The sequence below is a fragment of the Mastacembelus armatus genome, chromosome 10 (assembly GCF_900324485.2).
Source record: "Mastacembelus armatus chromosome 10, fMasArm1.2, whole genome shotgun sequence".
Lineage (NCBI taxonomy): Eukaryota > Metazoa > Chordata > Actinopteri > Synbranchiformes > Mastacembelidae > Mastacembelus > Mastacembelus armatus.
The window spans coordinates 10,246,692-10,272,103 of NC_046642.1; the positions used below are offsets into that span (position 1 = coordinate 10,246,692).

General features: G+C 40.9%; 2 protein-coding genes across 2 annotated transcripts; one reads left to right on the forward strand and one right to left on the reverse strand.

The window, feature by feature from the left end:
• Positions 1-563: 563 nt before the first annotated feature.
• On the forward strand, positions 564-7,461 carry foxo4 (forkhead box O4). Its single transcript, XM_026330232.1, has 3 exons — positions 564-2,370; positions 3,085-4,635; positions 4,920-7,461. The coding sequence occupies exons 1-2, from the start codon at positions 1,924-1,926 to the stop codon at positions 4,612-4,614; spliced, it is 1,977 nt and encodes a 658-aa protein (XP_026186017.1). The 5' UTR covers positions 564-1,923; the 3' UTR covers positions 4,615-4,635; positions 4,920-7,461.
• Positions 7,462-8,814: 1,353 nt separating this feature from the next.
• On the reverse strand, positions 8,815-21,391 carry sesn4 (sestrin 4). The gene is made up of 9 exons (XM_026330791.2): positions 21,205-21,391; positions 14,618-14,812; positions 14,262-14,444; positions 13,827-14,072; positions 13,257-13,371; positions 12,943-13,067; positions 11,933-12,099; positions 11,672-11,816; positions 8,815-10,601 (listed from the first exon to the last, which is right to left on the reverse strand). Exons 1-9 carry the CDS (start codon positions 21,268-21,270, stop codon positions 10,512-10,514), a joined length of 1,332 nt encoding a protein of 443 aa, XP_026186576.1. The 5' UTR covers positions 21,271-21,391; the 3' UTR covers positions 8,815-10,511.
• Between the last annotated feature and the right edge of the window lie 4,021 nt (positions 21,392-25,412).

Sequence of the window (25,412 nt, forward strand, 5' to 3'; positions counted from 1 at the left end):
TTTAGTGTTGTAGCGGGCTGAGACAGAGTTAGTTTAACTTCTTTAGATACACCTAGTTGGCATATTTAAGTCCAGTCACAACAAGATAAATCTGAGGGGTCTTGAGACAACTAAGGTCACAAAAGTCAATAAAACAAATCTCCAATCAGTTCTGGAAATTTCTCTTATCTTTGATTTTTGTATAAACAGAAATCTAATCATTCAACATATGCCAATATATCAGTTGAAAGAGGTGTGTTTTTGTACATGTACTTCTACTAATCATATTTGCTTAAAATACTCACGTAATTTCACCTAATTAGAAGTTTGAATGCAGTACATGTACCTGGAATATTTATGTACTTTTAACTAAGCAGTACGTGAGGGTATTTATCCGCTACTGACCGCTGATATTTTAACTGTGCTGGGATACGCACACCCTGGATTTAGCACGCTTTCACAGCCTGTCACTCGACGCCCCACTACTGGAACATGCTGTCTCTTTGGCTGTTTACGTATATGTTCCGTCACATGAGCGACTCGGTTTCCCAGAAATCCCCATTTGGCGCATGCGCAGACGGCGTTGCCTAACCGTGGTAAACAGACGTCAGAAGGGAGTCTTCGCCTCGAGTCAAAACAAAACAAAACAAGTCAAAAAGACAGTGAAGGAGTGAAAATTTGGACAACCAGCACGGCGGAATTCTTACTAAACTCACCGCTGACTAGAAACGGTTACTTGGGGGGAGTTATTGGAGGCTTTTCGCGGACTTTTTCACGGATTGTAAACTCTGGAATAGCAGGAGCTTAAGCAGCTAACGTTACAGAGGCTATCGTGCTGTTTTCAAAGTGCGGCGAGTGGGAGCCGACAGAGCCCCGGGACCACCCGACTTCACCCAACACCCGGGGATCCGCTTTGTAGATCGGTTACCAACACCACGGGGCTGGGTCGGACGAGGTGCGGACCGCGGTCGAGAGGGATTTTACAGCCGCCTTTTCGAGCATCGTGTGCCGCGGCAGGAGTGTGGAGAAACATGGCAGATGGTGACATGCGCCTGGCCGCAATGTGGCGGATCGTGCAGACCTGAAGCACGGACTTTTCCTGCGTCCACTCCTCTCATTTCCACACTTTTATCAACTTAAAGACCATTAACCCGTTACATAACCCACCCACCCTCCCTCCTCCCTGCCCTCTAACTAGATCTTGGTTTGGCTGTTGAGTTGCAGCGTCTCACCGCTGTGTGTGTTTTTATTACACTTTGGCACTTGAACAAATTCATTGCTGGGATAATCAGCCGTCTTTGCTGGAGATTTAGATTTACCACCCTGGTTAGGGACTGTTGAGTGGATTTAAACCAAGTCTGGGTCGAGGTGTTTTGGCTTGTGTAGAGTCCAGACATCACTCTTGTTTACAGGTGGAGGCGGACAGGACTCTCTTCATAACAGTATCCAGCTAATCCCTTTTAAAAAAAAAAGGAAATCCTGGGTTTGAATGAGAAAATAAAAAAGAAGTTGACAAATCTGGTACGAAATAGTTTCGTTTTACACGTTCATGACTTTATAATTCATTTAGAGGTGAGCCAAACCTCTGTACATCCAGATGTTTTGGTGCTCATTGCCACTCTGCCACTTTTGTTTTTATTTCATTCAAACAAAGGGCTCCAATCCCAGCCCTCCTTCATTCTATAGAAATCAGAAGGTTTTTGATAGTTACTATTAAGGAGATTATTTGGGTTCCCTAATCTCCAATCTGAGGATTAACCGAGGCTATTGGTGTGTCCAGATTATTACGTCTCTTTTCCAGGATCCTTAGTGGGTGAAGCATTTTTTTGTTTGTTTGTTTTTTTATTTTTAGCATCATCCACACAGGATTGGGCTTAATTTTTAAAGGTGGATGTTTTAAGCGGTTCTCATTTTTGTGGTTGAGAGGAAGTTCAGCGGACCGCCATGGAGGAGTCTGGGGTGCCCCCGATTGACCCAGATTTTGAGCCGCAGAGCAGACCCCGCTCCTGCACGTGGCCGCTGCCGAGACCCGACATCTCGGCTGTCAAACCGGAGGGAACGGATGGCACCGAGTCCGCCGCGGGGACCCCGCCCGCCGATGAGGACAAGTCCGACTCGCAGCAAATCACGTCCGAGCCGGAGAAGGCTGCGGCGGCCGGGGTCGAGGGCGGGGTCGTGGTCGGTGGTGTGGGCGGCGCCGGCGCGACTCCCCGTAAAGGATCATCCCGGCGCAACGCTTGGGGGAACCAGAGCTACGCAGACCTGATCAGCCAGGCCATCGAGAACTCACCCGAGAAGAGGCTCACCCTGGCACAGATCTACGAGTGGATGGTGAAAACAGTGCCTTACTTCAGAGACAAAGGGGACAGCAACAGCTCAGCCGGCTGGAAGGTGAGTATGTGGGTGGTGTAGGGCACATCTGGACTCATTTTACAGGGTGGACTAATCCTGGAAGTGTCACAGGTCTCGGATTTACGTCATGACAGCTCAGGTAATATCAGAGAAGCAGTACGAAGCTAAATAACTTCCCTCAGTATGAGAACTGATCTCAGCAATGCTCTTCATATTGGGCTGCATGTTGATGACACATCTGTCACATATTAGTATCATTTATCATTAGTGCTGATTGGTTTCATTATGAATTAGCCTTTCAGTTACTTTCCTCATCTCACAACATGGAGTCATATTTATCAAAATACTTTGTGATTACTTTCTTTTAATCAGATAATCAGTTATTTATCATCTTCTCAATTCTTTTTCTTCATTTGATTTGATCATTTTTGAGCTTAAGCAATAACTATTTGTGGACCAGCGTGACTGTTTGCAGTTTTGATAATCTTATTTTGAAATGATAAAGAAAATTCATATATTAGAAATTCTGTCACATATTTACATATGTATAAAGTTTAGATGATACATCCCAAAAAATAAAAGTATCCTTTAGTATAATTTACTTCTAGGTGTGTCCCTGGTTCAGTTTCAGTAGGATTTGGTGGTGATGAAGTTTGTTTAGTCCCAGTGATGAATCTGCAGATTCATACAGTTTATAATGAAAGTGTTGACTGTTAATCTGCATAACCTGCATTTTTTCTTTTCTGTTTGCAGAATTCGATTCGCCACAATTTATCACTCCACAACAAGTTCTTGAGGGTACACAATGAATCAACAGGTAAGAGCTCCTGGTGGATGCTCAACCCGGAAGGGGGAAAGACCGTGAAAACTCCTCGCCGCCGGGCCGCCTCCATGGACAACAGCAGCAAACTTCTCAAGAGTCGCATGAGGGCCAAGCAGACCAAGAAGCAGGCAGGAGCAGCTGGCCTGGGGGCCACCGGTGGGGTGCTGCAGGGCGATGGCAGCACGGGCTCAGCTGGCGCAGACAGTCCTAATTCATCCCAGCAGTTTCCCAAATGGGGGGTCAACAGCAGCAGCCCCTCGTCCCGCGCCAGCGGGGAGGACACTGAAATGTGGACCACATTCCGCCCACGCACCAGCTCCAACGCCAGCACCCTGAGCGGACGTCTGTCCCCCATCGCTCCTGGACAGGAGGATGAAAACAACCTGCCAGAGGATGGACTGCTGGGGCGATACACTACCAGCAGCTTGACCCCCACCCTCACAGAGACCCTCATGGAGGAGCTGGATATAATCGATGGGCTGACATTGATGACTGGGCCACAGGGAGGGGCCAGTCCCAGCACAGCTCCACCAGCACCTCCCACTCCACTACCCTCTGCCTCCACCCTGTTGCCTCGTGGCTCTAACTTCTCCTCCTTCCATCAGCTGCAACCATCCAGCCTCTCACAGGCCTCTACTCACTCCGGGACCCAGGCCTCTGTCTCTCAGTGTGGCCCCAGCAGCAAAGAGCCGTCAACCTTCAGTAACTCCCTCTTCAACCCCATGTCCAGCTGTGGCTCTCGGGGGAGTAGCCACTACAACACCCATGTACCCTCCAGCCTCGAGGCGCTGCTCACCTCGGACTCCCCCCCTCCCAGTGATGTCATGATGGCCCAGGTGGACCCCCTCATACCCAGTCCTGGAGGTGTGGGCCTGATGGCTTTGGGCGCATCTGTGGTGGGTGTGAGTTCTAAACCCAACCAGTTATTGCTGGGAAAAGGCTTGGAGTCAAGAACAGTGGCCTCTATGGCGCTGCAGACTCAGATACAGCCGCAGCAGCACCACCTTCACCACCAGCAGCAGCCGCCGCACCTACAGCAGCAACAACCACAACCACAACGCCAGCATCACTCTCAGATGGAGTTGGGGATGATCCTCTCAGGTATATCTCAGGACCCGTCACAGCTCTCCGCTCTCAAAGCCCAGCATGCCACCGTGCCAGCTGTGGGTTCCCACCACGGAGGGCCTGTCAGCTCAGCCAGTCCCGGTGTGGGTCTTCAGGGGATGGGTCAGTTTGGGGCTCCGTCCTGCTTCCCCACCAGTCAGGACCGACTGCCCACAGACTTGGACATAGACATGTTCACTGAAAACCTGGATTGTGATGTAGACTACATCATCAACAGTGACCTCATGGATGGAGATGGCATGGATTTTAACTTTGACCCCGTATTGCCTGGGGGCCAAGGCTACACAGGCCCGACCACAACACAAGGGTCTGCTCACAACTGGGTCCCTAGCTAATTCCTCAGCAAAGTTAGCCAGGTACAGTCTCAGGGTCATCTCTCACACACACACACACACACACACACACACACACAGACACACACAGACACACACAGACAGACAGACAGCAGCAGGGGGCAACTAATGATCAGGTTCATTATTCATGAATCTATTATTAATTCATTGTTTAGTGTGTCAAAGTGTATAAGAGTCTGTCAAAGATGATTAAGTGATTTAGGGCTGAAAGTCAGTAAACTGATTAGTGAATTGACAGAAGATCCATTTTCAGCAGTTTTGATAATCAGTTAATTGCTGTCTTGCAGGAATGGATCTCCACTCAAGACATCCTCGCAATATGACACACACCCTCTGGTGCAGTCCTCCTCCCTGCTGGCTGAAGATACTACTTACAAACACGATGCTTCTCTCGCGACTTTAAAGACAAAACCAGACCTCGCTCATGTCACGTGCCAAGACATGCAGAGGACAGGGAGGAGATTCATTTTACTATGCACAATTTTTCTCAATTTGTAAAGGAAAACACAACACTTGGAACCATTTGGCTGCTAGCCATTTTTTTTTTATTCCTGGATGATGATTTTTAAGAAGGTGCAACATTTTTAGGCCGAAAAAATAAATCATTAACTTCCCTCTGCTGGCAGTTTTATATTGCAGTTACATTACATCACAACAGCTTCAAGGTGGATACAGTACCCCCCTGATCTCTATGGTTTTGGTATAGAAGACTCAGTTTTTTTTTTTTTTTTTTTGGCCAGTTTTCCATCGAGACATGCCTGGCAGGAAATGGCCGACCAGATGCTGCTCGGTCCATCCTTGAGAGAAAAAGTTTTGTCACAGGAGTCGACAAAAAAACTTGGATTGTGACTGGGCTGTGAACAGGCGGAAGGTAAAAGACTGGACGGCGGGAGGTTAAAACGTTGGGGTCAACATCATCCAGTTGTGTACTTGGACTACGATTATGTGTACGAATAAATTCCTCACTTTAGAGGAAAAAAGGTAGTTTTATTTGGTGATGCAACAGTTAAAGAGGGTTTGATTACTTTAACCTGAGTGTGTTAAGGTAGATGTCACTTAGAGGGTGTTTGTTTTTTTAACCCTGAGGTGCAGTTAAACTAACAAAATGAAGAAATGTGATTTGTGACTTTATACATGGGGCATTCAAGGGTAAATATATTTGCCAACGAGTGATTGGTTGGCCAAGTATTATATTGTCTTAGACAGCAATATGCCTCAAATATCAAGTGGTCTACCTTTTTTTTTTTTTTTCTTGTTTTTTCCTCAAGCCTGTGCATTTTCAAAGCACTTAGGTTTCCTGAGACACAGGGACCCCAAACTAAGAGAGTACATTCACATTAGGGTTATACATTTCATTATAAGGTTTTAAACCCTGCGGGGAAAAAAAAGTAATATACGTGTTGCACATGTACATGTTGACATGCTATGCAGATTTATCAGGAGAAAAAAAAATGAAATCTTGAAGGAAATTTGAAAAAAAAAAGAGGCTTCTTGAAGGGTTTTGCTATTTAAAGTTTTCCTGATATTCTGTTGGGGATTGGAGGGGGCGACAGGGTTGTGAGTGCTTTATGTCGGAATTTCCTCTCAATTGAATTATTCAGTACTAACGTTCAAGAAATGTATTCGCTGTGTGAGAAGTACAATAAAAGAATATATTTGATTATAGTTTTAATATACAGTTTAGATGGAGATAATAAATGAGATATTAATACATATGAATATATTACTAATGAAAAGCGACATTTTTTACATTGGAGGAAGCATTTTCAGATCATTTGTAACGGTAATTTTCTATACTTTTATTTTTGTAAATGATAAGATGCATGTAGATTTTTTTTTTACATAACCAAAGGAACACTAATATTTGCATTTGCATGGCATTGAGGGAGCGCTTGGGCCTGACACAGTATCTGTGTACATAAGCTTTGCAAAAGACATCTCTAACATGAAATCTGACTTCGACAGACCAGAAAGGCATTGATACTTGACCACTTTAATGAAAATTCCCAGCGATCTGCTTCACTGTTTTCCGTATGCATTGTGAATCCAAGTAAAAAAAAAAAAAAAAACTAAATCTACACTTAAACATGGCGCGACAAGAAGTCATCCCACTTTGTCATCTCAAAACGAGTCTGATAACCGTTACCTCAGTCACTCGGAGGAAAAACAGCAAGAAAACAACTCAGCACAGACGTAATCGAATCTTGTGACGATAAAAAAAAGAAAACGTTTTTAAATGCTCTGTGACAACAGACTGGAAACCAACAAAACACATCTTTGTTTTGCTTTCTTTGAAATCGCTGATCTCAAATTCAACTTCCCTTTTTTAGAAAAATGTCTTCTAGTTGTCCAGCCATGTTTCAGTACAAACTTTTTTTTACAGCCAATATTTAAAACACTATAGTATGAAATAACTGTAGCATACTGGACTTTACTTTCTTCCCCTGTCAAAGTTTTGTGTTTGTATTTAATTCATATTTTTTGTGGTCAGAAGTAACATTCTTACAGTTTAAACTCTTTAATACTCCTCATTTCACTGTAGCTATGTGAACATGTTAGTGTCTGATTTGTATAAAGTACTTTCTTTCCCACAAATGTTTTTTTACTTTTAGTTGAATGGTGCTAGATGTCATTTGTGATGTATCCTGGAGTACGCCATGATGCAGTCAGTGCATATCAAGGCCTCTGAATTTTCTGTATGTATTCAGCACAAGTATTTTGATTTGGTGTAATGGTAGAAGTCTAACACAATCAGTTCTGTTTCTTTCTTTGTGTTTATCTTTATACACACATATATACAAAAAAATAAACCCAACTTGGTCACTTAAATTGAGAAATACAAAACACCAGTTTTTAAGACTGCATGATTTTCTTATTTTAAATTGTAACGTTATAATTTTAAGAAGCTGTATTTGCAAGGAGCCCCCAGTATTCTCCACTGATTGTGTTGGTGGTGTTTTAACCGTTGATGGGACAGACTGCAGCAGGTGGCAGGTTGGTGATAATCCGCTGCACCAGGCTTTGTTATCTCTAGTTTACTGTTTCCTCCTAAAAAGGTGGCAGGTGTGATGTTATTACTTCCTTTGTATCTTCCCCTATAGGTAATTACAATGATTACATACTTTTTCTTTAAGTAGCAGTTAGTGCCTGTATGTTTGTTTCTAAATTTAAAATCGCCCCATTTGATACAGTGTTTAGTATTTGGAAAAGGGTTTTTTTCAATAGGGGAGGGTGGGGTGGAGGGGGACTGATAAGTTGTGCATAAGCCAATTTATGTTTGATTTCTGATCACCGTTGATAGTTTTTTCCTTCTCTCTACATTCAGTCTATCACTTTATTTACACATTGTAAAGTCAGCCAGAGATGACAAACTTTCTGAACAGCAGAAATAAATTCAATAAACTATTTAACCCACTTGGTTGGATTTTTAAGTCTGTTTTGATGCTTCAGTCAGACTGCACTTCTGCAGGTCTGCCACCCGGGAGCGCTGTTATCCAGTTATACAGCTAATATCTAGCCACAGAAGAAATACAATAACTGCATATGATGTGGTAAATAAATGGAAATTAAACCGTATGGTATTCAGTGCTCATGCTCATTCTTGACTTTGGCACAGTATGATTAAAAGGTCTTAACTATTTCTGTAGGTTCAGTCACACTTCCCAGTCTTTTCTCAGTACGACGCCCTGAGTATGACTTGAAATATGAATGAAAACCCCAGAAAAAGAATAAAAATACTTCACATAAAGGTGTCAAGTTTAAATACTTTCCTTTTTAAGTAAATTTAATTGAAAGTCAGTATTGTAGCCTTAGAAACAGGGAAATGTTTGGTCAAATCTACCGGTTTTTTTTTTTTATAACTATACCCAACAGTTTCATTCTCTGAACTAAGGACCAAATGTGATTTTTTCACCATATAAATATAACTGACGTGACAGCAGTAAAAGTGGGGCACTGTAATAGAGTACCTTTGTTTTTTATCAAATGACTGAAGATGGCTCTTGAATATATTCTCTAAACAACCATTTCCTGTAGAAAAATAAATTGGTATTATTAAGATATCCTTAAAACAGAAAACTGTACACAGCAGTTATTTTCATAGAGCATCTTTATAGAAAACATTTGTTCACATTTTCAAAAAATTTTTTTTTGCTTTTCACTTGTTCTATTTTTTCTTTAGACCTTTTCAGATAAAGGTCCGTTTTTTTTGTTGTTTTTTTTTTTTTTTTTTAAATCTGCTTAAGTTGAACATTTTTAACATACGTGTCAAAGCCTCGTTCTGAATTACTGTAGCTTGTAGGTGTCTGATAGAAAACACTTCATAGGAAATGATACAGACCACCATCAAGAAAAAACAGTTCCCCTCTATGGAGTTTTACACTTGTCAAGTGGAGATGTCTCCCAGCTGCAACTAAAGCCCACATCCAGCCTCCAGCAGTCACATCCATCCACTTCAGCAGCACTCCACTGTTAGCCTGAAGGCACCTGTGTTAACAGCGCTTTTGTCGATATGCACTTCTGTTTCTTTCCTATGTCTAATGCCTAAATCTAAGATGTCTGTCACACCTCTACATCTACCCAGGCTGCAGCACAAAAAGCAGGTCCTACCCAGAAACAAAACAAAAAGCAAACTTTACAAAAACTGTAAAAATGAAAAAAGACAGAAAAAGATACAAGTGTTAACAACCAGTTTGCACATTGCTCTGCTTGAAAAAAAATTTGTACTGTGGATTTTGACTTGATAATCTGCTTTGATACAGCTCACAAAAAAGCTTTAACACAAAGCTTTGAGCAAAAATCTGAACTCAACCTCAACCCATGATTAGTGCAGATATACTTCTGGGTATTTTTCTTCCAACCAATTCATCACTTTACTAGTCTTCAATGACCTTTGATCTGGATTCATCCTCTGATTTGATCATGTCTGAAGCACGTCAGTATAAAAAACAACAAAAAAACATTTTTTTTCAAATGGCTCAGCTTAATCTTCACTGTAGGAAACAGTTCACTGACTTCTTCAGTTTGGTTACAATTTTTCTTAACAGGTGTAAAATGTGTTTTGTGATCATTATGTCAAAATCCTAACAATTCATGGAAATATTCTGGGTTAAGAAGAAACATCATTCAGAAATCCAGGGTTGAGAAGAAAGGCATACAACCCACACCATGTCTCTCAATGTCTACTAACAGGCTACCTTGCATTATAAATATATAAAGTTTAAAAAAAGTGCTTATTAAAAGAAACTATAGTGATGTGGTAACTTCCAGCAGTGTCAATGTGTTTGTTCTTGACCAGCATTAATACGAAATGATCGGGAAATCAAACTGTTGTCCTTCACAGTCCACTTAATGTTCAACACTGACTAAGATTGTCCAAAAAAACCAAAGAAAAACTAAAGGCCCTGGTCTCCCATTAACATTCATTCAACTTGTAGAAAAGGTTATTTTTTTGGAAAGTTAATACAAAAGGAGACTGATCTAACTAAAGGGGAGTATTGGCCACTGTAACACACTGCTACTACTAAGCAGTTCCTCACAGACTGAGCTGGAACACAAAACAATAAGTAAAAATTAAAACAACTCTAGTAATAATTGCACATAACCTTTGAGAGCCAAGATTTTTTCAAGAGGACTTCACAACAAGAGAATCTACAGGAAGTGGTGAGGAGGGGGATGTGGCACACTATGGCATAAATACATTGAATCAGAGAAAAAGAAAAGCACATTCATGAGGCACAACTACAAAACGATGGAGCTCTGTGTCCTTTAAAGTGCCGTTCTCGTCCCACTTCACCGTCTGCTGCTGACATATCTTTATCCTCCTGTCTCTGGGTCTCTCTGTACCGGCGGAGAGTTTGACTTTGTGCCTCTCCGAACACTTAGGCAATCATGTACTGAGTGATGGCTCTCAGAGCGTAAAGCAGCTCCGCCTGCAGCCGGGCCTCCATGATTAGTAAATTCACATGTATCTGAGGTAAGAAGGATGAGAAATCATTCACACTGAGAGCTACAACTGGTCCTGATGGTTGACTATGGTATATATGGTATATGACTGCACTATATATAAAACTTAACAGACGTTTGACAAAACACTATTTGTGAAGGATTTGGTTGAGCAGGCAATTATCAGAGTAGTGACATTTTGCTGAATACACTTATCGTATTTTCCAGGCTATAAGTTGCACCGGAGTATAAGTCGCTTTTAGCAAAAACAGCCTTGTTGAATAGAAAAAAAACCCCACCAAAACATATATATGTCGCTCCGATGTATAAACTGCATTTCTAATTATACTAATTATAGTCTAAATTAGCTTATGAAGAACATAGACTTTAAACAACAACAAGCAGAAGTGCATTATAATATTCATTCATCCATGTCAAGGAACGTTAAACAACTGCACAGACTTCAGGGTGGAGGGAGATGAAACAGCATCTCCTCCTCCTCTCTCAGGTTGTCTGAATGCCGACTTTGTTTCAGCTGCAGATTTTACTACCTGCGGTATAGCTCTTTCTTTTGGGCGGCATTTTCACTTGTGTTACAGTAGGAGTTATAGTTTAGCGTGAACATAAATGTTATTACCTCTTTAGTGGTCTAATATTATTGTCATTTGAGTCAAGAGTGCCATCTAACACTAGTGACTACGCGCCAAAATGACTGTAAATATACAATATATATAAGTTGCTTTGCTGTATAAGTTACAGGACAAGCCAGAGGAGTAAAAAAATTGTGACTTATAGTCCGGAAATACGGTAATCACTTCAGTGGGAAGACTGATACCACTCTCATGTTTCTCAGTTAAATAAGGAGTTACAGTTAGCTTGGCATAATGACAGAAAACGCCTAGTGTACCTCTAAAACTCACTGATTAACTCACTGTTATGTCTCACTTATTCTCAGCCCTGTTTCCAGGTGTGAAACCTTTGAATTTAGCAAAGAGACATGAGAGTTGTGTCAGTCATTTCATCCAACTCAGCAAAAAACAGTTCTCCTAAATGTTAAACTTCTTTTTGAAAAAGGTCAGAAAAAAAGTCTTTGTACCCGTTCCGAAGGTTTAAGTAGAGCCCAACTCAGCGGACACACTGGTGTTTTGGTGGCATCCGGAAAACAAGCCACAGCCTTGATGTACAGCTTCAAATCCCGCTCCAGCAACTGGTTCACTTCTCCATAATCATAATCATCATAACTGTAACCACAAACCATCACACACTTATCAACTAAGACAATAAAAAGTGGGTTGTTATATAAATAAAAAAGGATGATTTTTTACTAGTAGTACATAAGATGAAATAGCAGGCTCACCGTATTCCTAACACACAATGGATGTAGTTCCAGATTGCCCTCTTCAGGTCAGGGCATGATGATGAGGGCAAGGTGGTCACACTCCTGAAGCGATCGTCCAAGAGGTGCCCGATGTCCGAATACAGTCTGTTGACTAAGGAGAAACCGTGGTCCTCCCATGAATAGTCCTGCACAGTCAATACAGCACATCGTTAGTCTTTCACATACTTCACAACTTACCTACTCTATAATATACAATCACTTTAAACTCTTATATCACTTCAGTGGCACTGGACAACCACTAAAGATAATTTAACGTAATATTGCAAGCCCCAAATTCACTAATTATATAGTGATGAAAGAATTAACAAGCCATATGCACATTTACTTTACAGTGCTTAAAAATTGTGCCGACAATTCAAATTTCTAAGACATGCTTCCATTTGGTCATTTAGTGGTGGCAAATCACAGAAAAACACAAAGTGTGTTAAAAGTAAATTGGTCCAAGAAAACTTGCAGAAGCCTGTGTCTGAAGAAACGCAAAATGGCAAACATATGATGGTAAATAACAAATGTTATCTCTTACTATCATTTGTAATTTTCTCTTTAACTCATTTCAATTTGTAAGCCAAACTAGTGTGTTGAAAGGTTGATTTGACTTGACACTAAATGTCTTAATTTGGCCTCAACCCCCTGGAAGCCCAATCAAACTGCTCCTCAGTGTGGCACAGATGCATTTTAGGAGTGAGCCATTAAACACCAGACCTCTATACCTAACATGCACATTACTGTTAGATAAGCGATGGGTGAATTTAAATCATAAAGCATAATGCAAAACACGGACTTCACTGGTGACTTCACAGGGTGCAGACATCAAGGGTATTGATTTAAAACTGTGTTAACTGGGCTTTTGACTGGATGGTTTTTAACAGACATCTATATTCACTGTAAAATAAATAAAATGACACACACAGGTTTAGTGACAATCTGTCACAGGCTTACTGATACTTTCACATATGTGAGGTCCTCACCTGAGCTCTAAATACTTGGAAGTGGTCCTCCTCCCTACGAGCAAACTCCTGATAGCAAAAGTCAGGGTCTGTGATAAAACGCGATGGGTCTGCAAAGAAGATCATCTCCTCCTCTTCTTCCATATCTAAAAAAAGAGACGTTGAAAGCAAAGGTGGTGAGAGTGCGTCAGTGTGGGTGATGTGCAGTGACTTCTCAAGTTTCATACCATGTGACCTAAATTTAACACTCAAGATAGATGTCCGTAGTGTGTGGAAACATCTGAAAAGTGATAGTTTGCATGCGAGTTTCTGCCTTCATCTGCCAAGTAGGTTACCTGTCTGCTGGAGCGTATGTGTCTGCAGAAGGCGCTCCTCTCTCTTCTCCCGCTCCTCCTGGGATTTCTGGATCCTCTCCTTCAAAAACACCATGTCCCAGCTGGAGTCCAGAGACTGTGGACGTAAACATCACAAAACCTATCAGTGATGTTCAGTAAAGCTTTACTTAGCTTACAAAGGACAGACAGACGCTTCTGCCACACCAACAACAAATCATATAGTCATACATGTTACATACACATATGTGTGTAAAATGTATGCATTCTCATTTTCATCTCATATTTAGGCAAAAAAAAAATGTAATGTGAAATGCAGAGAAATCATGGTCTAAATTAACATTAAAATCTAAATGATGTTAATTAATGAACCATGACTTGAAATATATTAATATATTTTCCTCAATTTCACAACCTAAGCAATAATGAAGTAAATTTTTAGTTGAAGCTGTATGGTGCATAGGCATACTGGCTATTTATAAAAGCTTGTTTATTTACTTATTTGTCTTGTCAGTTCATCTCAAAAGAAGTGAAAAAAAAAAAAATGGCACAAATACAAACTTGATTTGTTACCCGTCGGCGTGTTATGTGTTCGGAGGGTGTGGCGAGTGACTGAGGCACATTGGCATTGCCGTTGGCAGCATCAAAGGGGCAGAAGGTTGGCGGGGTACCGTTTGGAGATTTGGAGAGAGGGGCAAAGTCTGAGTCTGTGTCGCATCCAAACACAAAGCTGCAGAGGGAGTGGCAGTGGGCCAGGATCACCACAGCCTGCACCAGTTCAGCCAGAGACCAGCATTGCTCGCCTGACTTCAGCAGCGTCTGGAGGGAGCAGCAACAAAAACTCAGGATTACGTGGATAAAAAGAACCAGGTTTAATTTTAATGGTTTATACTTGTTTATCTGCACGTTGATTTTATCTAAAGAGATAATTCTGCATTTCTCTAAGTGATAATATGCCATCACTTAATGCTGTGCGTCTTGTTCATGGTGTGTTGTCTGTTGCTGTACCTGAATGTGTGAGCAGGCGGTGAGCCAGGGTTGGTGGGCCAGCACCTTGTTGATGTGGTCAAGGAGCCGAAGGCGGGGGGGTGCCGCCTCCAAACCCTGTAACCACAGAGGGTCCCCACCCACCCTCAGAAACTGAGTGGAGTGCAGGTACACCAGGTAGTTACAGTGATGTCGTGCTGCAGCCTAGAAGTCATGGGAAGAGACAGGTACAGACAGACTTGTGGACTTGAGCAACTCAAACAAAAAAGCATGTTCTCGTTTCATTTTTAATAATCTTTGTAAAGTCCTCTATGATCCTTGCTGCTATAACTATGTACAGTTTGCTATGTATATGTGAGAACAGCCAGGTCACTGACCATGATGGCAATGTAATGGCGGTATGGCAATGGTAGGGGGCCGTCCATGTGCAGGATGTAGTGCTGTGTACGCAGGAAGCTTTCCATATACTGAGGGTGAGAGGCCATCTGCTGAGACACAGCATCCACACTCCCCCTGCTGACCAGAGCCTTCATGAACAACAGTGACGCTCGCTCCTTCTCACTGTTCACCACCTACAGAAACCAGGGCAGAGAGGGAGGAAAAGGTTGGCTTCTGACAAGAAAGGCAAAATCTCTGAACTGTTTGTTCTTGCTCACTACATTCATGTGTTCAGGCAGTAGCTTAGGATTTAGCTGACATTTTAGGGACAATTAATGAGGTAATTGACAAAAAAAAAAAAAAAAAAAAAAAAAAAAATATCACTAAATATATCAACAGTTGTTGCCATCAAGTCTGGGACAGTAACAATGCTAAATGTCTTCATTGATTTTGTGGTTTTTCTATAATTACAACAACACGTTCTCTATGTGAAAGGTTTCTATCAAAATATTGTACATTTGTATAAATACTACTTTTAAATCAAACTAGACAATATAAAAACTAGTAATGCAGGGCTGAGGAATTATTAAAGAACATTTAGTAGTCAAAGCAAGTTGGCTGAAGATAAGGTTGGCCTGCACTATCCACACCATGTGATAACTTCAGAGTCACTTGGCACACTTTAAAGCAACAAACGAGAGGTAATCTTGGAAGAACAGCAGCCACTGATTCCTTGAACTTTTCTTTTTTGAAGTATAACAAACAAATATCGGTGCTCAGCTGGGAGCTCGACAGACAGTCAACAACTTCTATTGGCTCCTGCTGGCTTAGACACTTTATACATATGTATTACATATCCATATATTATTACTAAATGTAGATGAAACAAAATATATTTCCCTATTTGAAATGAAACAGCATGATTAACAGCTGAAAAAAAAGGGGGAAAAAAACAAGTGAAGTTGTCATTTGAAGAAGGGATTTATATGCTGGTGGGAAACACAAATGAAGGAATTAATGCGAAAGTTGTGCTTAGGAGGCCTTGAAGAGGGAAGCACAACAGCAGCAGCAGAGAAGTGGATGAGACCAAACACACAAACTTGAAGCCGACTGGTCTGAGAAGCCTGAGGCCAAGAGAAATAGACCCATGTAGAGACAGAAGCTGGCCTGACCTCATAGGCACAGCCATTACTTCTTCTGCCATAATACAATGTCCTCTGGGAAAAGGTGTTTGGGAGCTTGGCCACGGGTGAGGACTGTGCATATGAAATCTGACTGCACTGCACTGATCAAAGCCAAACTGCTCACTGTAGTCTGAACTGTACAAATGTTGGAAAAGACTTCTCCTTTTACCAGCACATACTGCTGTCTAGGATTGTTACTATCCTGTCAAATCACAGACAGGTCAACTTATGTTACAGATTGCTGGAGCAAATAGCGTCTAGCTGACCTTGTTACTTAATTTTACCCCCATACAGCTCTTTGGCATGAAGCAACCTATTTATTGGGCTGGTAGCTCCATGTAGTATTTCACTTCTCCCTGCAGCAGATGAGGTTGTCCTCCAGATTCTCCAACAAGCTCCACCTCTTTGACCTACATAAAGTCCATGCTCAGATCTTAAAATACATGTTAAGATACCGCCCATTAGACGAATCAATTTCAGTGTTTATAACTCTATAATCTCAGTTTATTTAAAGCAATGAAGAAAAACATTTGAAAGAAGCAAAAGAGTAAAAAAAGCAGTGTATGAATGGAGGGAGCTGGCACTAAATGAAAAACACTTGGACACAGACCCTGACCTACTCTTGTCAGTCAGTGCACATGTGAAATAGGCTGGAGGGTGTGTAGCGCACACAAGTGCCTGCCAATCAAAGACCTACTGACAAGAGAATATTAACACAAGTATCTCTTTGCCAACACAGGAGCAACTGATTACTATGCTGAGCCGCAGAATCTAGGTTACAGCCCCATTGAGCACTAACAGTCTCTATCTCGGAAAGGAGTAAGGCTGTTTAACTAGCCATCACTTCACAGGCCTACACCACACAGAAATCACGCTCAGAGTAAGACGTGTTAAGAGCTTATTATGCAGCAAGATTGTCTGGCATATTACTTACCAGTCTGTCATTGTAGAATAAGCTAGGATTGCAACATTAACTGATAATACTTTTATCTGATTATAAATGAGGCTGTTCAAAAACTGTGCTCTGTTTGGTGTGCATCTCTCCAACAAATACTGTATGTTTTTTTTAAACAAATAGTGGAATCAAACGTTTGGGTTTTTTAAACATTTTAGATGAATATATATTGATGCACGTGTAACACAAAACTCAAAAGGACCTCTTAAATGTGGCATTACATTTAACAATATATGACAACATGTAATGGAAACACTGTTTATAGGTTAACGTAAACTTTTTTAGCGTAACGATTCAGCTGACATATTTGCTGGTAATTTCAATCAGCTGATGGTATTAATGCTTTTTAGGCTATTATAAAATCTAGAGGTGAAATGAATAGATGTAATTCATTCTCTGCTTCACTTTGTCTTTTAATAATCATATTTAGCTTTGAGAAATTATGACTGAAACATTCACTATTTTCTACCATGCAATTAATTCAGAAAATGTCAGCAGATTATATGATAATGGAAATAATCATTAGCTGCAGCCATAATAAAAATACAACATACTATATATATCCAAAAATAAACATACTTGACTTCAGACCTGCACCAAACTATATAGAGGTCAACAATATATGGGGAAAAGTTTGCTGAAAATATTTAAGGACGGCCACTGCTTATGAAAAGCCACCGGATTAGGATCCCACTGAGGCTACGACAAAACTTTTTCAAAATGGGACATTGTGAGCAAACGGGTGACAGTGAACCTGGGCACAACGCTGGGTTTGACCCTGATAAAATGTCTCTGTTTTGAAGACACAAACTTCTACATGCTAGGTTTGAGTAATAGCTCCTTGTTCAGTGAGTAAGGAAAAACAATATCTATATGAGGATTAATCCAGCATGAGGTTACTGCTGTTGCTAGACCGGTAAAAGGTGAAATGACAGACTTCAAACCTTGAGCACACACAGGACATTGTTTCTGACTCGACTGTCAAGTAATAAAACACCCTGCAGTTTTTTTTTTTATCAGTTGAAAAGTCTCTACTGTATAATACTGGCAGGAAAACAACAAATGTCTACAAGTCAGGAACCATTTACCTGACTGGTTCTGCCACTTATTGAATCGTATACTGTACAGTTGTGACATGAACAGTTAAAGAAATGAAAACACTCACTCCTGGACAGACTGAGGACATTGGATTTGTGGCACAAAGAGGAAATTGGTATTTTGTGCAATCTCAAACATGTCTGGACAAATACAAGAGCAAAAGTCTAGTGAAACAGGAACTATAGCTGACGTGAGCTGCCGTGCAGCAGGAAATGAGACATCCTAACGTTTAACTGTGTCTGCTCAAAACTTACCACAAGCTAAATTATAAAAAAAAAAAAAAAAAAAAAAAAATCTGCAAAATTTTGTGTACAACTTAATATGCAATATGTTTATGACAACACTTCAGCTGAAAATTACACCATTTATGTCACGGTGGTCTGACTTCATTCAAGAAGCCATTTTTATTGCTGAGATTTACCAGAAAAGCCGACCATCACAAATTGTTTAACAAAACATTTTTATCAAAACTAACGATACTTATAAATAACATACATCAGGGAATTAAGGTTTAAGCAGACACACTTTCTCAATACAGTCCAGCCAACGAACCATACTGCTTCATCCTAGTGCCTAATAACAATCCACAACAGCACTTTTGATAAAGCAATACACTCCTTATTGTCCACCCACATGAAAAAAATACCCGCATGAAAAGAAAAAAAAAAAAAGAAGTGTGTGTGGGTGGATATATAAAGCGAAAAAGGAACACATCACCATTTAGGTGACTGTGTGTGTTATTACAAAGCACATTTTGGTTTCATATACTGTAGATGCAAACAATATCATGATGCACAATCACACTGAGGCTTTGTATATGGAAACCTATTAATTCTGCTTACAGTACGCACATGCTGCAAAAACAAGCCAGAGAGTGAAAAAAAAGCTAGGCAGCGATGTTGACATTAGGAGCTGCTGTATTCAAATCACAAGATGAATTTAAACTTGTGGCCTGGCTTCAAAAGATAAAAAAACAAGTCTCACAGACAGGCTGTTGTGAGCAAAAACTCACAGGTGCAGATCATTTGACATTCAAAAAAAAAAAAATCTACATTCCCAACGCACCAACACAGGAGAGGTCATTTGTTTACTGATCAGAGAAGAGCAAGACGCAGGGATAAAATGAAAAACAGAGGTGACGTCAGTGAAGGGAGGAAAGGTAAATGGAGACAAAGACAGGCTTTGATAGAAGGCTGACAAACATAACAGCAGCACTGTATAAGGTAGGAACATGAAGGAGAGCGCAAGACTAAGTTGATACATAAAGCAGACCAAAAATGCCACAAGGGGTAAATGTGTCAGTTTGAGATGAAACCTGCATGTACTCTATGTGTGTGATAGCATTGGTGGGCTGCAGTAGGGGGGGCTGTTGCAGATACAGTAGAAGGACATTAAATCTGCATTCCAGCTGAGCCTGGCAGGGGGTCTGTCCTTATGCAAAGGTGTACAGTGGTGTCTCTCCCCCAACCAGATCACCAGAAACACAAGCAGCCGGGGCCAAATTTGGCTCTGCAACCTGAACTCAGGGAGTAGCGCAAAACAAACCAGCTACAGTCCGAAGAGGTTTGGAGAGGGGAGGGAAAGGAGCCGTGGGGTAGGACAGCACACACATCACAACCAAGACAAACAAAACACTGCCGCAGGATAAAAGAAAAAAAAAGAAAAGAAAAAAAAACAGAGAGAGCCAAGCTTACATACAGCAGATGAGTGATTAGACCTGTCAGAAGACAACAAGCAGGTACAGCAAAGAGGAGATGCAGTTACAAAAGGCTTTCACTGATAACAGGGTAATTAATTACACAGCTTATTCAAAAACAAGCCAGAGGCACGTAGGATATCATATCAAAGTCAGGTGCTCAAATTTGGTGGTGCTTACCAAATATTTGTTTAGTGTAACAGACAGCTTTGTAATGTAAGTCCTTTCAGTAGGTTGTTTTTACTTACTATGACATTTGGTCAACAGAGACACAAAATGCTTGTCACAATGGAAGCTGAATGCCAGTAAGGACAATCGGCAAAAAGTGAGAGGAAATGTCGAAAGTCACAAAAATGTATTTAAACCACAGGAACAGGCTTTGCTGCACACATTCCTCCCTGTTTTGCTCCATTTCTGGACTCTAATCTGCAGCAAACACGTCTTTTTTTGGACTGCACTTCAGACAGCGCCCCCTTTCTGTTGCAAAATGAAAAAACAGCAGTAGAGGAGAAAAACAACTTTGATTGGCAGTCCAGTCCAGCCAGCAAAAACAGCACAATAAAAGTCTCCACCGTTTAGCGGGACCAGAAGGCAGGAGAAACGGAACATCCCTCCCCAGTCACTCATGGACTGAAACAATTTACCCCGTTGTGTCTTTTCGAGCTTATACATTTATGAGAAGATTACGCTGCATTACTTCAGACACATAGCTGACACTTTTCTCCCAAATCCTGGCACGATGATGTCATCCTCACCTACAGCCGTGACTGCACCGCACCGTTAACAAACGACTAAAACCTGTGTAAAAGTTAAATACGACCACACATTAAAACACCCTGCTTAGACAAAACAGCAAAGGCTGGCTCTTTGTTGCATCGTTTGCACAGTCACAGTGATGTCTACACCCCCCACCCCCCTATAAAAAATAGGCCTAATTCTATTGAAAACGCTGATATTTAGTGAGCGATATCACGTAGCAGCGTCTAAAACACGGAGGAAACGTTGAGAGCTTTACTGACATTTTAACGCTTGGACATGGAAACTAAACGCGACTGCGAAGAAAGGTGGAAGCTCCAAATCTTGAAATAAAACGCACAAACACACAAAAGACTTCTACGTTTTCGGTTGTGTTTTAATACCAACATGTATTTACGTTTCATAAACCGGGAGTTAGATGAGAAGTTTGGATCGGCTAATTTCGCTGCTAGCTAACGTTAGCTAACTACCACCGTTACTGCGACTGAAAAGAAAAAGTTTGAGGTGTTGAAAAAGCTGTTAACGGAAACGTAACATTTACCTTACACCTCGTCTCTTTGCTGCCCAGAAATAAATTAAATTAAAGCTAGAAGAGACAGTAAAGTTGAACGCAGGAGCTGGACAACAGACGAGCGTTTTCTTTGACACAGCCACAGTAATAATGAATGAACGTTAGCCGCTAGCTTTAACTAACTAACTCAGCCTAACTAGCTAACTCCTTTGTCAGCCTTAACCTACCTGTTTCTGGACTGTGTCAGCTTTAACTTACCTGTTTCTGGACTGGGTCAGCTTTAACCTAACTACCTGTTTCTGGACTGGGTCAGTTTTAACCTACCTGTTTCTGGACTGGGTCAGTTTTAACCTACCTGTTTCTGGACTGGGTCAGTTTTAACCTACCTGTTTCTGGACTCGCTGGCACTGGTTTCTCAGGGGGTACTCCATTTTATTCGTACAGATGATCATTTTCCAAAAAAAGTGTGCTATTGCATGGATGCGGCTCGGTCTTTTTCTTGGTGCTTTCCAAGCGACAGCTAACAAAGGCAAAAAAAAAAACAAAACAAGCCCGCCGCTGGCTGCAGCCGAAGACCCGACTGAGAGCAGGAAAGCTTCCCAGCTCAGAGCTGACAGCTCCGGTAACAGTGTGCCCAATCACAGCGCAGGGGCGGAGCTGGATGGTGGAGGGTTGCATCCAAATGCTAATGAACATCTGCGAAATAACAGCGCAGAGAGGCAAAAACAGGCAGAGACTGCTTCCAACTTCATGCAAATTTATGGACCATTGCTGAACTACCAGGCTGTTAAACTGGTAACCTCTAGGTTTATTCTGTTTCTATTTAAACACTTTAAAAGCTTAAATTAAATTACAAATTTGCACCACTAAAGTGTGAGACAGGCCCTCCTGCCTCCATCTTGTGGCCCTTTGTTTTTTTTTCAACTGTTTTGGTCCTTCCATCTATACTTGCTTATTCCTATTTAGGGTCCCAGGGGTCTGCTGGAGCCTATCCCAGCTCTCTTTGGGTGAAAGGCAGGGGTACACCCTGGACAGGTCACCAGTCCATCACAGGGCCACAATGAGACAAACAACCTCACACACTCACACTCACTCCTATGGGCAATTTAGAGTCACCAATCAACCTGACATACATGTTTTTGGACTGTTTGAGGAAACCGGAGTACCTGGAGAAAACCCACGCAAGCACAGGGAGAACATGTAAACTCCACACAGAAACTCTGCTGCTGAGTTTCAGACCAGGAACTTTCTTGCTGTGAGGCAACAGCACTAACCACCAAACCACCGTGCTGCCCTGTTGTTTTGATTCATATTCAACACATTTCTTTCATCAATTGCTTTTTCCCTTTCAACAAGCTACCACACAGAAAAGCTCAGGCAATGTAATTCTATTCCAATACCACGAGGAATGTGAGGCAGCAACCAACTGATTATTTTCATTGTCAGTACATCTGCCAAATATTTTCTTCAATAACCAACTGATTGAAAATTCCCATCATAATTCCTTGAAGTCCAGGTCAACACATTAAAAAACTTGTTTTGACTGCCCCACTCGAAAAAGCTGAGTGTACTTTTGCAGACAACTTGGAAAATAATAAACGTTCACACATGCAATGCTTTCTGGCATCATTAATTGTCTTTCAACCATCTTTCAACTATTCATCTGAGCTCTAAAGTACTGGTTGGCTTCTGGCTGGCCAAAGAAATAATCTCAATGTATAGTGGAGGTAAATAGAGGCACCCTAAGGTTTTAATCTGGCCATGCCTGGGCTGGGACATTGCCAGGAAGGAGCAGTTTGTAGACACAGTTGTTTTTTTTGCGCTGCTTTGAATACACCCCAATTTCTCTGTTAGCTGTGCTGTTTTAACTACAATACACACTTGAGTCAGGGAAATGTCGCATCACTGATAACACATTCATGTCAAGTATGAATAGAGGGAACTATTACAGCAAGCAAAACCTGCTTCAGCATTCATATATGAACCTGGTTGTTTTGTATAGCAGAAATTCAGGAAGGTTATTCAGCAGAGTTACTTCTGGACATATTTATGGCCAAGTGTACATGGATACTTGTGCCTGCATACTTTTGTGTATTTTGCAGCGGGGGATGTTGACGCTTTGGACTGGGCCTGTGGGAAACTGTCAAGAGGCACTTCAGTGCAGTTTCGTAAAGACGGGAAAGAGACAGATTTTTAAAGATGCAGTGCAAAAAGACCAGATCCTAATTTAAAAGCTTCTTTATGTCACAGCCCCCTTGCCCACTGAAGTCCCATGTCTTTTAAACTCCATGTTGACACTCAGTTATAATTTTTTTGTCTTTAAGTAACCCTAATGACCCCATCAGCGTTTTATTTTCTGAGACATGCTAAATCTCCTTCAGAGACACATAACAAGATTAAGCTCCCTGTGATGAGTAAACTGACCTCCATGTGGAGGTGGGGTTCTCCTTTAATGCTACAGCATCCAGTGAGATTTTAGACAATAGCGTTCTTCCAACTTTGTGGCAGCTGTTTGGGGAAGGCCCTTTCCTGTTTCAACATGACAATGCCTTTGTACACAAAGCCAGGTCCATAAAGAAAAAAATTCCCAGTTTGGTGGGAGGTTTGAGCTTGCACTGACCTCAACCCTATCCAACACCTCTTAACTCCAAGTCTGAATACAACTCTTGTGGAAAGGATGAAGGCTGTTCCAGCTGCATATTAATCGCCACAGTTTTGGAATGAGAAATTCAACAATTTAAGGGGCGTAATGTTGGGATGTTTGCGTATGTGAGCCCATATAATGTAAGGAGACAATATCAGAGCTAAAGCAGTAGTGCAAATGCAGACGGGCTGATATTTGACTTTTCAAAGCTATAGTCCATGGTTATATGGAGTAAAACCATAAATAATTCTCACCTCTAAGACTGACTAAATAAAGCGCCTACATCTTAATCTTAAATTTTCATGTTTCAAAGGCAAAGGAAAGGATCTAAACCCATAACCAGTATAGATCACAGTCCTTTAAGCCCCTTTCACAACAGACCACACAGGCTGTTTTACCAACCAGCACTTATCTGGCTGTTATTTTATTTATTTCTGTGGACTTTTCCAGTCGACTCATTCCTTTAATGAATGGGATGATTGTTCTTTATCAGAAATCTTGGCATCGAGTTAGTTTAGGTTGTTTTTCTGTCTGAATGTAGGAGACATGACGGTCATAGTTCCACTCAAGAGTCATTTCTGTATTTTGTACTTTAAGATAGCCAGATATATACAGCTTCTTATAAATAAGCACAGTGCTGCTTTATTCAGCAGGATTTTTGCCTTTTATTGACAAAGCCTAGTTGTGTGGAGCAGCCACAAACCAAACAAAAAAAAAAAAAAAAAAAAACTTGTCTTGTCTTTTGTCTCTTTCTTTGGAAATTTCAGTTAAGTGAAAGTAAAAATGAAAACTTGACAATAAAAGCACACGTAATGAGGTTAATAAATATGGAAGTTACTGTGAGTATATTCTTTAACAGGTTTTCTTCAATTCTTCTTATTGGAAAAGGTCAAAGTGGTCATATTAACAGTTTAATGTATTTGTTAATGATGAACTTAACTTGTGTTTTTAGAACTACCTTGCTAGATTAAATAGCACATATTTTAAATGAAAAATAAAGCTGGAATGGGCACAAAACAAATGGCACTAGGGTCATGCATTTAAGATGACCATACTGGAGTGACCAGTGCAAACCAGACAACAGCTGAATTGAATTGGGGAAAAAAAAAATCAAAACATCGTGACTGCTTAAAATATCTGCAATAAAGAGTTTTTTCAGTCATGGATGAAACATCTCGGACCTAGTATTAATCAGAAATACTAAACTACATTTGTGTAATTCAAATCATGGTGCTGTTATTTCAGGAGCTGCACTATAGCATAATGACATTTCAGCAAGGTATTCTGAGTGCCTTGCCTCTACAGCAACATGTGTTGCATGGTTTAACACCTTACTCTTTTTTTTTTTGTTAGAAATATCCACTTCCTTAACTAAGCTGATGTGGTATAAACAGCTGTCTTAGTCAGAAACTAAAGCAATCATGCTTCAATTATTGCACTTGTTTTGTCAGCTGTGACACATTTGATTGAAAGAACTTCCTATAACAGCGAATCCTGTTTCTACAGAAATTACAGAACCAAGCAGAGGGACTTTCCCAAGATAGAAGTCTGCCAGCCTTTTGTTTTATTCCCCGTTTACAACAGTGATATGAGATTTACACTTGAAATCATTTCAACTCTGAAAGGCCATCTACGCCTCAGACCAATTTGGAAATTCATACTTAGAGTATCTTAACAGTCGATCTATGTGATGCCCTTCTCCAACCAGTTTAAGTTTAACAAGTCCTTTCCTTGTGAAGAAACTAATGCAAAGAAATAATGAATCAACAGTGTTTCTACATTTTACACTGTATTAATGTTTTTCTTGACTGTAATCTATCAAGTCTAAAGTAGTAACTCCTCACCAGCTGAACAACACAGAAAAAAAACAGTAAGATTTCTGCTCCCAGGATGTTTAAATATCTACAGTATATACCTCCTCACTGTGTGCTAGATAATTTATGACAGCCC